We start from the raw sequence: 17,833 nt of genomic DNA, 5'->3' as shown, positions 1-17,833 counted from the left end.
TTATTTAAAAAAATATTGTCTTGGGAACCAGCAAGTGGCATGGTGGTTTGAGTTCAGACCTGGCAGCTTAAAAATTACCCTGGGCATGTGTACATGTGTACCCAAAATCATAAGAGGAGAATGGAGGAGAAGGGACTACGGCATAGTCATCCTTCCTGGGAGGTGATTTCTTGCTTTCCTTCTCTGTCTCTCTCCAGCAAGTACCTGCTCCCTATGGCAGGAAAAAAAAAAAATATATATATATATACACACACACACACATACACATATACATACACACACACATACACACATATGTGTGTACATATATACATATATCCATACACACATATGTACGTTATATGTGTGTATAAAATATATATAATCTTTATATAAAAATATTTTTATATATAATACACATGTACATAGATATAAAATATATATATTTAAAATATTTCTATCTATATATAATACACATATACATAGATATAAAATATACATATTTAAAATATTTCTATCTATCTATCTATATAATACACATATACATAGATATAAAATCTGAAAAGCTTCCAAATCTTAGGGTGCATATGAACATCCAGATTCAAGAAGCAGAGAGCTCTCCAAGACAGATTCAGAAAAAAGCACTCTGAGACATGTTGTATTTTAACTGACAGAAGTCAAAAACAATTTTCAAATTAGCAAGGTGGAGAAACTTATCACATAAAAAGGAATACCCATAAGGCTATCAGCAAACTTTTTTTTTTTTTAGAGAGAGAGAGATTTTTGTTATAGGGCACATGTGCTCACTGGAGAGACAGAAAGTGAGAAATCACCCACCAGGGGGATGGCCATGCTGCAATCCCTTCTCTTCCATTCTCCTCTTGGAATTTTCAGCACACATGCACACACCCACACACACACCCAGTGTGAGTTTTAAGACTGGGTCCAGGACTTGAACCATGGCCAACTATGTGGGAGTCCCGTGGCTATCTGCTGGTCCCATCAGCAAATTTCTTAACAGAAATTTTGTAAACCAGCAGAGAATAGGATGAAATAGTAATATGCTAAGAAAAAAAAATACCAATCAAGAATACCATACTGGGCAAAACTGTCCTTCAAGGCACAGAAAAGACGAGGGAGCTTATCATTAGGCCTCTCTTTCAAGAAGTCGAAGTGAAACAATGCTAAGTGAGGGCATAAACACACCTGAAACTGGAGAAGTTACTGGTAGAGGTAAATCTATAGTCTAAGGCAGAATTCTCGAATACTGCAAAGTTGGTATGCAAATCAATTTAAACTACTGTGTAAAAGTTTAAACTTTTTTAAAGAATGACTTATATTTAATTCCATTCGTTATTACTAATTTTTATTTTGACCAGACAGAGAGAGAGAGAAAGGGAAAGATAGAAAGCAAGCCGCCAGGTCCAGGACTCGAACTGCAGTCACATAGGAATCTAGCGCCTTTACCCACCACACCACCTGCCAGGCCCAGAAGTTAAACATATTAAAAACAACTACAATCATCATAATTTGCCCAGAAGTTAAAAATATTAAAAACAACTACAATCATCATAATTTGTTGATGGATACATAATGTAAGTAGACGTGACGTGACAGCCACAGCACGAGATGGGGGTGGAGAAAAGTAAAAATGCCTCTGTGAGTGATCGGAGCTGTCAACGGCTTAAAGTAGGATATTAGAGCCGGAAGACAGTTCGTGTAAGCCTCACGGTACCTACAAATAAAAATATTAAAAACAACTACAATCATCATAATTTGTTGATGGATACATAATGTAAGTAGACGTGACGTGACAGCCACAGCACGAGATGGGGGTGGAGAAAAGTAAAAATGCCTCTGTGAGTGATCGGAGCTGTCAACGGCTTAAAGTAGGATATTAGAGCCGGAAGACAGTTCGTGTAAGCCTCACGGTACCTACAAAACACAGCAAACCTTTACTAGCTGCGTAAAAGATAGAGCCTCAACGTGTACCACCGCACAACTACAACAGAGACGAAGGAGACGGCGGGGTTCAAAGGAAGAAGCACGGGAATTACAAGAGTAAATAATCAGCAAGAGGGCAAGAGCAAATCTTTTCCTATCAGTAATTACTTTAAGCATAAGTGGATTAAGTTCCCCAATGAAAAGCTATAGGGTAATGAAGTGGAAAAACCTGTGCTGCCTATGGTAGGCGGGTTCTAGCCTTAAACACGCACTTAGACTGAGAGTGAAGGGGCCGAAAAAGATATTCCTGACCAGTGGCAACCCAAAGAGGGCAGATGAAATACTTAGTCAAAAATTTATATCAGAAAAAACACCAAGTCAAAAACTGTACGGAGAGACGAAGAAGAAGGCCCTGTAACAATGAAGGGACCAAGCCCTTAAAGACACAGGTATGAAAATGCATCCAGCCTGGGAATGCCGCAACACTGGGCTGTCGGAAAAGTTGTGACATATTTTTGACTAGAAAACATGGAAAAATACATCGTGACTTTTCTGATGACCCAATATATAAAACGAATATTCACAGATCTGAAGGGCAGGCTGCAGTACCGCCATGGTGGTGCGCTCCATACCCCACTTTCAGCAATGCACGGATCGCTCAGGCAGGAGGTCGCTTCAGAAACACTGAATGCAAGCTTGCGTTGGACCCCCTGGCCCGAGCGGACACAGACCGAGCATCCCATTCAGAACGGCAGGATTCAATTCCTCTCAAGCACACAGATCATTTTCCAGGACAGGGCAAATGTCGGGCTACAAAAGAAATCGTTGGGACCAGCAGTTGGCGTAATGGCTATGTCACTGGACTTCCATGTAGTCGACCGCGGTTTGAGTCCCGGACCTGGTGGCTTAAACTCGCACCAGGCTCGTGTGCGTGCGTGCCCAAGATCCCGAAAGGAGAATGGAGGAGAAGGGATGGCAGTGTGGCCATACCCCCCCGGGGGGGGGGGATGATTTCTCGCTTTCTGTCTCTCTGTCTCCCTCTGTCTTTCTGGCAAACGCATGTGCCCTGTAGTGAAAACCTCTCAAAAAAAAAAAAAAAAAAGAACATTGAACTCCGTCAAGTTTATTTTATGATCTTAATGAAATGAAGCTACAGATCAATAAGAAGAATTTTGGAAAAGTTACAAATATGTGGAAATTTTAAAAATACTCCTAAACAACCGGTAGGTCAAAGTAGACGCTAAAAGGTAAATTAAAAATTTCTCAGACAAATGCACAAGGAAACACAATGTACCAAAACTTATGGGGTGCAGAAAGAAGTTTAAAAAGAAAAGTTTATAAGAATAAATAACTATATAAGAAATAAGAAAGAGCTTGAATAAATAATATCACAACTCAAGGGGACGGGGGTATACACTCACTCACTCACTTAGCAATGAACTCACTTAGCGATGCACTCATTCACTTAGCGATGCACTCATTCACTCACTCACTTAGCAATGAACTCACTCACTTAGCAATGCACTCATTTACTTAGCAATGCACTCACTCACTTAGTGATGCACTCACTCACTTAGCGATGCACTCACTCAGTGATACACTCACTCACTTAGCGATGCACTCACTCAGTGATACACTCACTCACTTAGCGATGCACTCACTTAGTGATACACTCACTCACTTAGCGATGCACTCACTCACTCAGCGATGCACTCACTCAGTGATGCACTCACTCACTTAGCGATGCACTCACTCACTTAGCGATGCACTCACTTAGCGATGCACTCACTCACTCAGTGATGCACTCACTCACTCAGCGATGCACTCACGCACACACTTAGTGACACGCTCACTCATGCTCTTAGCAATGCACCATGCAGCACAGTCTCGGGCTGTGCTTCCTACTTCACACGTCCGGGGCCCACGCCCTGCCAGCCGACCCGGCCCAGAGCCCCTGCACCCACAGTGCCATGTGACTGTGCCATGTCTGGCAAGCTCCTGGCTGCTGCCGATGCCGTTGCCCAGTGGGAGAGCGAGAGGAAGAACCAGGAGTGAGGTCGAAAGGACAAATGACTTCTCAAGGAACCCGGAAGACAGAAGCTCGGCAGACACAGACCACAGCCGGCCGGTCATAGCTCTCTGAGAATCACGTTTTCAATCCAAACATTTTCAAAATAGAATTCCAGAGCAATGACATCTGTTTTATACTACATGTGGTAAAATTCATCCCATTTTAAATAAAACCATTTTTTTTTTACAAGCCAGAGGACAGGGAGAAAGGGAGAAGAAAACCTCCCATCCCCCAGGACATGGTCACATCTCAGTCCCTTTCCCTCCATTTCTCCATCCTGTCGCCTCCCGTCCCCCAGGGCATGGTCACGTCTCGGTCCCTTTCCCTCCATTTCTCTATCCTGTCAGAACTTCGGCACTCATGCACACCTGCCAGGGCCAGGATTCGAACTATGCCATAGGCCCTGTGGGATCCGGCTCCCTTAACCACTAGGCCAAGGGCCCAGCCCGACAGTGTTTTCCGACAGTGTATGCCTCAGTGTCTGACCTGTCTGAGGCTACACAGGGTAGTTGTCTAATCCCACAGTGGGGACCCGCTTGGACTTCGCTCTAGCTTCCTCACCTTGGAACAAGGAAACGGGACGGGAGACGAAGCCTATAAACGCCTTGCTCAGCCGCCACGCAGGTCCCCACATGCCCAGCCCCGTTCTCCTTGGCGTTCTGTTCCTTGGTGCATCGGTTTTAATTCTGAGCCTCTGACCACATTTCTTTTTTTTTTAAGTTTTTGACACAGGGCACGTGTGCTCACTGGAGAGAGACAGGGAGAGGACAAGTGAGAAATCCCCCCGGGCGATGGTCATGCCAGTCCGTTCTCCACCTTCCCCCGGGATCTCGGGAGCACAGCCACAGTGCCCAGGGAGTCTTCGCCGCTGGGATTTGTCCTTCCCAGGCATCTGCTCAGGACTGGCCCCGCTAACCCTAGGACCGCATTTTAACTATTTAAGGAATCTCATGTAACGAGAGTCAGTCTTTAAGTGTTCAAGGACAGATTGTTGAAGGCAGGCTTAATGAACTGAGCACTAAACAAAGCCCCGCGTGTTCACGGCTCCCCTGACTTTAAGGAGCCACCGATCAGGGTTTAAGACAAGTGTCCGTTTATGCCAGACCCCCAAGCACTGTGCTGGTGCAGGGTTGGGTTGCAGGGATGGTCAGGTCCCCGGCCCTGGATTCGGTGTGGGGGCGCCGAGAGGGCATTGCCCTGAGGAGTGGCCACACAGACTCCAAAGGACGAAAGGAGAGACTTGGAGGAGGACAGGGTAGGGCTAGGGGACCTGCTGCATGTGTGGGCATCAGCGTGGCCGAGGGTGGATTCAGGCAGGCGGGGCCGGTGGCCCAGGCACGTGGATGCAGAGTGCAGAAGGACCTGCTTTCTTTCTTTCTTTCTTTCTTTCTTTTTTTTTTTTTTTAAAGAGAGATCGTTGCTATAGGGCACGTGCACTTGGCGGAGAGACAAGGATGGAAAGTGAGAAATCACCCCCAGGGGGATGGCCACGCTGCAATCCCTTCTCCTCTATTCTCCTCTGGGGCTCCTGTGCACGCACGCACACGTGCCAGCCTCCAGAGCGCCAAGCCTCTGGGTCTGGGACTCGAACCATGGCCAGCCATGTGGGAGTCCAGCGACAACCACTATGCCGTCTGCTGGTCCCAAGACCTGTTTTCTTAAGGAAAACACGGAGCATGGAGGGGCTCCACTTCGCAGAGGGAGGGGCCCCTCGGCTGTGTCTTTCAAGAGCAGACCTCGGGTGACAAATTAAGCACATGGCTGACACTGACACCCCCACCCCAACTCCGCCCCACCACGTCGATGCCATCCGGCTAGAGGCCTGGCCACAGAGGGCGGGCTGTGGGCACCCTCTGCAGTGTCAGAGGCATGTGCGCATGACGGCCGGGCCCAGCCACGTGGGCGGGCTGTGGTGCTGCTCTACGCCAGGAGCGCCTGTGGTCCCGGCGGGAGGCAAGGGGAGGGCTGTCACGGCAAGGCCCTGTGGGTGCCGGTCTCCCTCCTGGCTTGCTCTCTGTCTCTCTCTCTCTCCCAAAATACTGGGTCGTCAGGAAAGTCATGATACACTTTTGCATAGAAAGGCATAGTGAAACACATCATGGGGACCAGCAGATAGCGTAATGGCTATGTCACTGGACTCCCACATAGTCAAAGGCAGTTCCAGTCCCGGACCCAGCGGCTTAGAACTCATGCCGGGCACGTGTGCGTGCGTGCCCAAGATCCCAAGAGGAGAATGGAGGAGAAAGGACTGCAGCGTGGCCATCCCCCTTGGGGATGGTTTCTTGTTTTCTGTCCCTCTGTCTCTCGGGGGAGCTCACACATCCTATAGTGGAAATCTCTATGGAAAGAAAATGACTTTCGCAATGACCTCATATTAGTTAAAATGTCATACATTTAGAGAAAGTGAAGCTCTTCTGAGGTCATGACGGATGGTGGCCCAGGCCGGCTCCTCGCCCACCGCTCTCCCTCCCGTTTGTGCTGACCCGTCCGGGTTCCAGCCCTGACTGCTCGGTGTCGCCATCATCGTCGGTGGTGCTTCTCCTCAGCCGTGCCCGGCTCTGCTCGTCTATACCACCCCCGAGTTACCCTACGCAGAGCACACAGCCGACGAGAAGCCTCCAGGAGCATGTCAGACACTGATGGCAAATTCCGGCTGTCTGGGCATCTATACGAAATGCGGTTGTAGGAGTGTGTCCATGTGGGAGGTGGGCAGGAGCAGCTCCTCAGAATCCCTCTGGGATTTACGCCTCGCTGCTGCAGAGAGCCCGACCCACACTTCAGGGGACACCGCCGGGGACGGGGCAGGCCCCACAGCCTCGTAGTCCACTCACCCCACACCCACGAGCAGCGTTCTGGCCGTGTGCTTCAGTGATGACCGAGTAGGAGCCGAGTCACAGCCAGAGCGGCTGGCCTGTCCCCTTCCAGCCAGACCCATGTGGCTTGCTCCGCCCGCTGCAAGTGCTACGTGGCCCCCGTGGTTAGCAAGTACCCCGTTCATCCAGACGGACGGCAGCCCGCTCCTTCCTGCAAAGCCCACTGCTAGGACGCGTATCCTTCCCGAGTTGCTGTGAACAGCGAGACCAAGGCCGCCCTGTGTGCACGCTTTATTTCAGGGTGAAAGTCCTCTCGGACATTGAAGACGGATCTCGTTTCCTCCAGATGAAGAACGTGAACACGTGAACATCTCATGACAAGATGCTCAAGAATTACTCCTCTCCGATGTTCTGGGATTCTAATTTTAATATAAAATTAGTTGAATTCTGATTTGCCTTCGTATTTTCTAGGCGACCTGCAAAACAACAAGCAGGTGGACCACAGTCTTGCTCCGCTCTGGGATGGGATAGCAGGAGCCCTGGGCGAGGAACCTGCGGGCAGCGGATAGGACGACTGCCTTCCTCACTCGTAGAGTGGCCTGGGCACCTGCAGCGACCAGACCGGTCCTCCCAATGGTCCGAGGGCGGGGCTGTGGGGCTCGGGGGCCATCGGGGCATTAGGCTGAGCCCCCATGATGCTGCAGGGGCGAGCAGCACCCACAGCGGGTTGCACAGAGTAGGGGGCTTCACACTGCTAACGTCTGCCCCAGGCAGCTGCCTGCTGGGACTGGTGCCGTGACAGCGTGGGATCGGGTCCCATGACAGGCAGGAAGGATGCAGCCCTGCTGGGGCGCTGGGGCCCTGGGGCCGTTCCCCTCGGGAGCCTGTGGCTGATGACTAGGGCTGTTCTGACCACTTCTCCTTTGGGGAGAAAACCCTTTTCCTCAGCGACGTCTGAGCACCAGGGAGTCCTAAGGTTTCGCATCCCCCTAAAGGCGTGTGGGGCTTGTCCCCATGAGTGGGCCTCTGTCTTAGCAACGCTGCCATCGGGACTCACCTGCGCTGTGCTGTGGAGGGACCGCCGGCTTTCTGTCCAGGATGACGGTTCCAGCCTCGTCTCTGACCCTGACCCTGACGCTGCCGGTCGCACACCTGGTTTCCTGCAGGCCGCTGAAGTACACAGTCCTGGCGGTGCCGTCGGGGTACTCCCGCCGCTCGAACTGGGCCGTGTGGATCTCTCTCTGCCCGTTGCTGAACACGATGATTTTGTCACCATTCCTGGGAGAGGAGAGAACGAACCTAGGAGCCAGCCTGTGCTGTGGGCGAGGCTGCGGGTGTGGGGCCGGGGGGCCGAGGGCCGAGGGCCGCGACAGGTCTGCATCCCTCCTTCCAGACCCCGAAGGATGCGGGCTGCGTGCCAAGGCCAGGCAGGAGCCGCACCGGGGTGGCTGAGCAGAGGTCGGCAGAGAGGGTGGCTGAGAGCGGGGCTGCCCGCCAAGTCTGAGGCCTGTGCTGGTGGCGAGAGGGGACAGCGGGATTTACCCAGGGAGCAGCAGGAACGGTCCTATCACTCAAGAACGTCCCTGGGTGGTGGCAGGGTGGCCTGCTGTGACAGCCGCGAGGAAAGCTGGGGACAGTGGACAGGATGGTCGGCAGAGTAAGGCGCGAGGGGGCAGGGCTGGGGACGCTGGCCCCACGCGTGTCTGGCTGAGGTGCACGTCCCAACTCTCCCAGGTGACGGCCAGCCGGGGGCCCCACGTCTGTACCCCCCACACACGGGGCACCGGAGCCAGCCTCTCGGTGTGTCCAGCGCATTTGTTCCCACACATGCTCCAAGGCTTGGGCCCCACAACCCGGGTTCAGGGGGCTGGCCATGGAGACCAGCGTTATCCCTGCGGTCGTGGTCCTAGCCTGACTACCGGCCATGAGGCGGACCTAGGGATCGGGGTTTAAGCCCGCAGAGAGGTAGTGAGAAGAGCTTGCGGGTCAGCGGCATTGTCCACTGTTACGTTACATTTATACAAACACTTGCACTTCGGCAAAGTCTACATTAACCTGAACGAATTCCGGAACACGCAGACAGGACTCTGACCTCCTCACTCTCACGACTGTCCCATCAGGAAACAAGGTCTCCTCGTGCCCACTCTTGAGACGCTTCACTGTCCCATCTGCAAACACGATTTCTTTGGAGCCGTCAGGGTGCAGCTTTTCTGCAGGAAAAAAATTTACTTTTTAAAATTTTGCCACAGGGCGGATGTTCTTGCTGGAAAGAGCCAGAGAGGGGCCGTGAGAGGATGCCCCTCCCCAGGGGAACGGTCACACCACAATCCCTTCTCCATTTCTCCCTTGGGGATTCTAGGGGTACGTGCGCGCGTGCGCACATGCCCTGCATGTCTTCAAGCTGGGTCCGGGATTTGAACCCCACAGCTGGCCACGTGGGATCCAGCCACCTTACCCCTGCCTGGCCCTATATATATTTTTAAATGTGATTATATCGAGTCTATTTGGAAACCATGTCATAGCTAAATGAACTGTAAAATATCAGTGAGATTTATAGAAAAGGTATTTTCTTTTATATACACGTATGTAGTTGATTAATTTTTTCATGACTGACAGACAGAGACAGAAACTCTTCAATCAGCTCCTCACATAGCCCTGCACCCCGTCCCAGCCGCCGGATCGCGGGCACAAAGCACGCTCGCACTCAGGACTCCAGACTGCAAAGCCAGGACCTCTCCCAAGTGGCCCCGTGGCATTGCCACTGCTCCAGCACCCGGCCCAGAAAGAGCTTTTCTAGTCACACGGGTTTATATTGGGTTGCCAGGAGAGCCATGATGCACGTTTCATAGAAAACATAGAAGCGCATCATGGCTTTTCTGACCTCCCAGCAACTGGGGTCGCCAGAAATCATACGAAACGCTTAAATAATGGTCTCCATTTCGGAATTCAGGTACGTTTCTTAATGTAAGTTTGTCCCCAATACTGCATGGGACATATACATACGCAAAAAAAAGTATATTTTGTTTACCTGATAGTCAGATTTAAATGAGATCCCAGGTATTTACTGAATCTGCCAACGTTCCTTACTGGGTTGTCAGGAAAGTCTGTGGAAGGCTGCATATTGGATCCTGCACATGAACAACTGTTCGGCCATCCTGTTCCCTTCCCCTAACATGGCTGGCTGCTTCTGTAAACCCGCTGGCTCTGGCTCTCCCCGTGGGACAATAGTTCGTGGGAGCCGTACGCCATCCTGTACCTGCACTGTCTTTGCTAACTAGCCCGAAACCCTTCTGCTTAGCAATGGAACCGCTTGCATGGAAACCCCGCTCCCTTCAGAAATAATCAACCTGCTTGATTCCGCTTCTGTAACTGCTTGCACAGAACCCCCTGGTAACTGACCCCTGTAAAAAGACTGCTCCAGCCTCAGTCGGGCTGCAGTTCTGACTCTCCGCGCCCGCCTCCCCGCCCCCCTAGCCTCAGACTGTAGTCGCTGGCCAGCTAATGAAGACCCTTTAACCGTCATCTGCCTTTGGTGGTCCTTCATTCGGTGGCGCTCCACAACATTTGGAGGCCCCAGCGAGATCTGGGAACCTTAGAGTGGCCGAATAGCACCCCAACGAGGCGAGATCTGGGATCCTTAGAGTGGCCGAATAGCACCCCAACGAGGATGCTCCTTCCACCCTGTCCCAGGTCCCAAGGCGGGTAAGGAGGCCTCACAAACGTGGATCAGAAATTGGAGTCACTGGTGGGCCTGAAGCTGGTAAGATTCTAGTTATCTGGGTTTGAGAGCTCTCCTGGTGGGACTTTAGGAGGGCTGGACGCAGCGGAACCTCCAGGTCCCTGGGCCCGAGTGTGACAGCACTTCGGGTCCCTGGTGACAGTGATTTCTGGGTGCACTGTCTTGCTTTGTCTTGTCTTTATCACCCTGTCTTCATCAAAATGGACTCTCGACACCAGGCCGAGGGTTATGGTGTATCTGTGAATTGCCTTATTAGTGTCCAGGTAACCCCGGGAAAATTGGCTCTTAGAGTCCTGATGTGTGTGTGTGTGCATCCATACATGTAACATGTCATGTTACATACTATATGTTGTATGTCTGTGTGGAAAAGGCCTTAAAGAATTCTGTTTGATTCGGTTTATAAAAAGAGTGCTCATAAAACTTGGTTTAAATGCTTTTCAAGTTCATATAACGTTGGTAAACAATCTGGTTTCAAATGTAATGAAAGAAAAAGATGAACAAGTGAAAGTCTTCACAATTTCCAACACGTCTTCTGTCTGGGTTTTTATTAATCAGGCAGCCTCATGTTTATCTTAATGTGGTTGGTTTAATAAGACAGCTGGTATCTATGAGCTCTACGTTGCCGTTTCTGTTAGTCTCAGTGCTGACAGAGGATCTTTGACCTCAGACTAACTCTTGGATGTTTACAGAGGGCCCCTGAGACGTCCAAAAGGGAGATGCTAACCCGGTCAGGCTTATTCTTCACACGTTAGATAAAGACGGAAAACACTGTCAAATTAAGTCATTCGAATTTTTGTGACATTGTATTTAAGTTATATGTAAAAATATGTACTTGTATGTATATATATATATATATATGTGTGTATCGTGTTCCAAAATAATTTGAGATTCCCAGGAATTTATGATGGAATATTTATCAGTCATGTGGTAAGTTAGTATGTTAAACTGGTATCTAACCAAATTTCTTTGTCAGTTACGAATTTTTATCAGAGCATTAACTATGGCTGTAATCCTAATGTCTGTCCTTAAGGAAATTCACAGAGTGGAAAGAGAATGTGCTCTTACAGGTACCGGTTTCTAAATCGAATCATTTAACTGGGTGAAATGTTCATTTTCTATGTAAACTCATTGGTTTTCTAAACTGTTAAGCCAAAATTAACCGAAGAAAAGTAAAACAATGTTTGATAAAATTACATGTTAAGTAGCTAATACAATACGCCTGAGTTATAAAGGCAAAATTGATAGAAAGAAATCTAAATCTAATGTTAAACATGGGCTCATGGGAGCATTGCCGCCTGGTTCTCTGAGTCCTCCCTATAATTCTTGTTATTAAGTTAGCATGCTTTAGTTATTCCTATTGTTGGTCTTTACATTTTATAAAATTGGGAGGGTCTGTTAGTAAGGTTGTTCAGTTTTGCTTTGAAAAAGTTGTTGAAACAAGTTTTGTTGCTACTGTTGTTTGTTTGCACATGTTCATAAGCTACCAGTCAGTATATGGTAATTCTATTTTTACAAGCTTAGTAAGTCCTCCAGAAGACGTCAAACTTCCCAAGGTGGGGTAGAGGAGATGAAGAAGGACAATTAATAAAAACTGGGCCTATGTGTCAGAGACAAAAGCTAAGATCTCCTGTCTGAGCTGAATAGGAGTCTGGGTGGCAGTCTCAGGGAGCCCCCGCCGCCTCTGCCCCCCGGCCTGCTTGCACTCCTGCCTCTCTTTAGTCAGGCCCCTTCCCCACTGGACTCTCCCCCAGTTAAGTGATCAGAGGTCTACTAGAAGAATGAAAACTTCGCTAAGACTACACGCTCCAGCTCGGGTTCCTGTGCCGTCAGTAAGGAGAGGCCCTGCCACACTGTGAACCGGACCCCGCCCTCGGCAGCCGCAGACGCTCCTTGCAGCATCTACCGGAATTTAGTTTCCCTTCTCAGGGTAGGCGCGCTTACAATGCAGAACTATTTTTTTATTTTTTTAAGTTCTCAGATAACTCAAAAAATGTTATAACAAAATGGATCAACAGTCGTTCATGTGCAACATCTACTATGCGGTCTTCCACATTTTTGCGTAGAAAACCAGAAAAAATACATTATGACTTTTCCAATGCCCCAACATAATGAAGGTTCGAAAATGCGCACACGCCGTGAAAATCATCTAGCGAGGGACACCGCGTGAACGCGCGGGAGAGGCTGGCTGTCCCGCGCTGCGCCCGCCCTCACAGCCACGCGGCTGCCCGTCCGTGCCACCTGGTAACCCGGCCGTCCCAGGGAAGACCGCCATTGTCTGCGGTGCCCTGCCCTGCCGCGGCCTGAGTATTGCCTCCCCCAGATGCCCATGCCGAACCCGCCCCCTGAAATGGTGGTATTAGGAGGTGGCAGCTCTGAGCGGAGACCAGGTCAGGAGGTGGAGCCCTCAGAAAGGATCCCTCCTAACAGATCCCCTGGGAGGGCAGGTCTGGCTGGGGCCTGGGAAGCAGGTGCTCACCCGAGGGATGTTCGCCCCGGAACTGGGAGGGAGAGACCCCTGCTGTTTGCGAGAACCAGTTCATGGCATTCCTTACCGCAATCCACGCGGACAAAAGCCGCTCCTGGAGCTCACAGTCAGACTTTTCAGAAGTTTGTCTAGCCCTTCCACAACAGAGAGGAGATGGCTCAGGTGATATGGTGGTTAAGATGCTGGGTCCCACGTGGCGGGCCACAACTCAAGTCTCAGACCCAGTGGTTGAAAGCCACACTGTGTGCGTAACCGAAATCCCAAGAGGAGAACGGAGGAGAAGGGACTGAGGTGTGGCCATCCCCTCGGGGCTGATTTCTCACTTTTTGTTTCTCTGTCTCTCTGGAGAACACACAGGCCCTATGACAAAAACCTAAACAAAACAAAAGAAAGAAAAGAGAGAGAAAGAAAAGGAAAGAGAGAGAGACAATCATCCCAACAGGGTCCCCATGCCCCGACCACCCCAGTGTCAGCCGCACTGGCTCATGGACACACACCCAGCATTGCCAGGGCGGGCCTGGGATACAGCCCAGGTTCTTTCCCACGTGGACCCAAATGTGGTCCTGCTGCACCTGCACCCGGCCCCTCAGGTGCACCTCGGGTCCTGGTCTATCACTGCGTGTATTTCTGACCGTCTGCTCTGGGTGACCGAGCTTGAGCTCCTTAACGCACAAAGCATAAGGGCAGTGGGTGGTGCAGTGGCCGAGGCACTGGACTCCCACGTGGCTGACCATGCTTCGAGTCCCAGACCTGGAGGCTTGGAATTCATGCTGGGTGAGTGTATGCGTGTGCCCAAGATCCTGAGAGGACAGTGGGAGAGAAGGGACTGTGGCATGGCCTACCCCCGAGATGTAACTTCTCACTTTCTCTCTTTCTGTGTCTCCAGCAAGTGAACGTGTCCCATAGCAAAAATAATCTCTCTAAAGATGAAAATAAAAGCACCTTGTCCACACTTTGCTCAGTCTCTCTGACCGCAATTCCCTCTCCTTCCTTACGTTCTCCGGCTCTCCGGAGCCGCCTCCCGAGTCCAGGGTCCATTCGTCCCGCAGCAGGCGGCCTCTGGCCCTCGCTACTGTAAACACTCACTTCCGCTTTCCCAAATTGGTTGGCCATGTCAGGCTGGGTAATAAATCTTAGTAAAGGACCGTAACCCACCCTTGATAAGGGCTGGCAGCAGTGATTTCCAACCTTGCAGGAGAACGTGCGGGCCTGGCAGGACTGGTCACTGGTCACGCAGAAAGGCCGCCGCGCTGACGCCTGGCAGGAGCAGAGGCGTGGCGACAGTGTGTGCACAGGGGGAGCGCACACAGTCCGCGTGCGTTTGTGAAGGAGAGGCAAGCTCCGAGGTTAAGCACAACCGGGCGGCTTCTATTTGTTCTCCCGATACTCGCTTGACCCATTTTCATCTGTTTTGCCAGCTGCTGGTGGCTGCGGGCCGACGAGCAACACGCGATATATGCAGGAAAACAGGAGCAGTGAAGGGTCTGACAGCTGGGACATTCTACTTAAGATTATTTTTAGCACTAAAGCGCAAAAGACCGTTCTCAAGTGGTGTGCAGGAGGGACACTGCAGGCGCTGGGCTCTCCTTCGCTAAGTGGGTGGAGAACCCCTGATTTACTGACCACCTGGGGTGTGATCAGTGCACAGCCAGCCTTTGCCGATCTGCGAGCGTTGACAAACAGATGCGCGTAAACTCCTGAGCTGACCGGAGGGCAGGAGTGTGTGACCCCGGCGCTGTTGTCTGACTACCCTGGAAATGTCAGTCACAGGTAAAGCGTGGACAATGGCAGCCCCACCCCGGAGCAAGCGCAGAACTTAGAGTCCTGCTGGAAAACCACGCCACGTTAGCCTCCCACACAGGCCGGCTGCGATCAAGACACGTAAAAGGCCAGCTTTCAAAACAGAAATAAAATACAAGTCTAAGAAAGCTTCTCTTTTTAACAGACCCAGAATCGTGTTAGCCGAGCTCTCGATAGGGCCCTTGCGATCCAGCAGTGCCATCTGGCAGTGCAATTCTTCACTGCTGGGAGGTGCTGCAGGGCACCGAGGCGGAGGGCTCCCGGGCCCACGGCGGTGCTGGTCTTCCTAGTCAGAACCTACGCCACAGATCGGGAAGGCAGAACTGATGAGATGCACAACGGTACTGCCTGAAAGGCCGGAGTCACAGAAGTCGGGGACAGGGCCAAGACCCAGCAGGAAGACGGCCAGACTCGGCAGCGTCAGGGACCAGCTCGCGGGCCAGCGCGGCATCGCTGGGGAAAGCTGGGCGACGGCGCAATTCTGTTTTGTCGCTAATGTTTCAGAGGACATGGCACTACTGGAGAGAGACAGAGAGGAACGAGAGAGCACGCCCAGGGGCATCATGCCACGACCCCTGCTCCATTCCTCCATCTCTTTGGAAATTTGGGCACATACACTTGCCACAAGAATTTTTCAAGCCAGCAGGTCCAGGGCTCAAACCACACAGTCAGCCATGTGAGATCCAGCCACCTCAACCACCATACCACGGGCTGGCCCTTGGTTCTTTTTGGGTCAGATAGCCTACAGACACCACACTACAAAAGAAATAGTGAAAAAGAGGACACCCAGTTAAAGTTGGATTTCAGATATTACAAATCATTTTTTATGATATTAAAATCAGCGGTTGCTTACCTGAAATCCACATGAACTAGGTGTCCTGTACTCCTGTTTACTAACTCAGGCAACACCAACTTATGGCAACAGGACTGTGAGGCTCAGAGGCACAGCACACCTGCTGCAGCGAACAGAACCGAGCCCACAGCTAGACGTACTGTGATCGTGGGGACAGTCGCTTCCTAAAAGCAGCAAGAGGAAAAGACCCGTCACACTGCCGTCAGTGCTGCGGACTGGGAACGGAGTCTGCAGGAGTCTGCACGTGCGGAGAGGTACCGCCCTCCCCTCTGCTCCCAGCGCTCCTTGGGCTCTCCGACTAGAAGTGAAGGTTCTCACGGGGCCTGCACTTCCTGACTCTTCGCCTTCACTCCCGCCACAGGACAGACACAGCAGGCAATGGCCTCTTCTTGTTCTAGACAGTTCTTCCTTGATACCCACATGCTCTCTCCTCTCCCATCATTCACACCTCTCCTGAAAACAGACCGAGGCATCTGAGCCTGCAGGGGCCGGGTGAGGGTGGGACAGCGCGAGGGACGGGGGCCCCGCGGTGGAGATGCAGGAGGGGAAGCAGGTAAGAGCTGACTCCGCCAGCAGCCAGAGAGGACTGGAGGTCGGGAACAGGATCGGGTAATGGCCATGCGGCTCCCGACTCTGGTGAAGGAGCGCGAGGCCACAGCCCTAAGGAGCACAGCAGCCGAGCAGAGCAGACGGGTGGGGGACTCGGCAGGGTGGGCACGGGAGGCCTCCCTGTGCAGGTCTGTCTTCCCCTCCCTTGGAGCTGCACGGCGTCCACCAGGGCCGTTCAACCCCAGCACTGCCTAGGCCGCGGCGGGTGAGGGCCCGGCTGCCCACCCTCCCCACTACTCGCACCTGCACTCTGCGTCTGCACAGAGGGGCCTGTTCCGAGGACTTCACATGCGAACGACTGCGGAACAGCTGAGGTGGCCTCAGAGCTGAGGGTGACACACCCACAGAGGACCGCCCGTCTCCGAGTAGGTAGGCCAGGCTCTGGTGAGTTTCAGCTCTCTGTTCTGAAACCTGAGGGCGATACCCCGCCCCACGTTGCAAAGCACGGGGCCGCAGCAGTGACAGGGAGACGCGCTGTGTATGAAGGCGGGAGAGGGCCATGGCACACGGACACCATCATCTACGGCCGGCCCGGTCCCTGCGCCCACCTGGCGGCTTTCACAGCCACAGCCACTGCTGCGACTCCCAGGAGCGTGGGCGGCCACACCCTTCCTTAGGACATGAAGACGGGGTCTGGGGGACAGCTGGCTGTGGTAGCTGTGCTCGGAAGCCCTCCAGATGAGAGAGGAAACCACACACACACACACACACACGCATGCACGCACGACACCCAGGCTGAGATTTAGGGACAGAGAATACCGAGACTCCCAGAGGCCACGCCAAGGTCCACAGAAATTAGCCAACGAGAACTTCTCACAGCATCCTGGGGCTGGCAGCCTGGGGACTGCAGTTAGCAAGAACTCCTACTTAAAACACATGCCCTCCGCACAACGCGGCTGGAGAAGAGGCTGCTACACCTGCAGGCAGAGCCTTGGGGCAGGGATGCCACCGGAGCCACACCCAGGGCAGGAATAGCTGGGAGCCCAAGGGGGCTCAGGAGGAACTTGGGCCAGGATAAGTACGTCCCAAAGAGAGGGTGTTCTCGGCCCAACCAGCACCAAGACCCGTGTTTCGGAGGAGGGCAGGGACCTGGTGCAGACACAGTGCCTGCTAGCTGGGGCCCACCCGGTTTACGAGGGCAGCCCTCTAGCATTTTCTCCGGGGGCGGGATGGCTGGCGTGCCGGCAATGATAATGGTGATGGCACTGGGAGGTGACCACACGGAGCAGCCGCCCGCGGGCAGTCGCCAGCCAGCCTGCCCACTCGACTGAGGACGCTGGGGTCAGTAATGAGAAAGCCGGCTGGCAGAGTGAGGGGACAAGTCCAGCGACGATAAGGCACAACGCCGGGACACTCGAGTTTGCCCGGAGCCTGCGCTTGGGCTGAGGGGTGCTTTGAAGAGACAGTGGCTATGGGAACCAGCAGTTAGCATAATGGCTGTGTCGCTGGACTCCCACGTAGTCGACCGTGGTTCGCGTCCTGGACCCGGTGGCTTAAAACTCACACTGGGCGTGTGTGCGTGCGTGCCCAAGATCCCGAG

At 52.2% G+C, this 17,833-nt stretch overlaps 1 protein-coding gene across 1 annotated transcript in view; it reads right to left on the bottom strand.

The window, feature by feature from the left end:
* Positions 1 to 7,088: 7,088 nt before the first annotated feature.
* The window catches only part of TCP10L (t-complex 10 like), a 28,251-nt gene continuing 17,506 nt past the window's right edge, over positions 7,089 to 17,833 (bottom strand). Inside the window, exons 9-11 of the mRNA XM_027770417.1 lie at positions 8,900 to 9,017; positions 7,865 to 8,085; positions 7,089 to 7,283 (exon numbers count right to left, since the gene is read on the bottom strand). Of these exons, the coding sequence (XP_027626218.1) occupies positions 7,201 to 7,283; positions 7,865 to 8,085; positions 8,900 to 9,017 (422 nt within the window). The 3' untranslated portion in view covers positions 7,089 to 7,200. The remainder of the gene's footprint in view (positions 7,284 to 7,864; positions 8,086 to 8,899; positions 9,018 to 17,833) is intronic.

Source organism: Tupaia chinensis, unplaced genomic scaffold, assembly GCF_000334495.1.
Source record: "Tupaia chinensis unplaced genomic scaffold, TupChi_1.0 Scaffold000132_1, whole genome shotgun sequence".
Lineage (NCBI taxonomy): Eukaryota > Metazoa > Chordata > Mammalia > Scandentia > Tupaiidae > Tupaia > Tupaia belangeri.
This window is presented reverse-complemented; position numbering and strand designations above follow the sequence as displayed.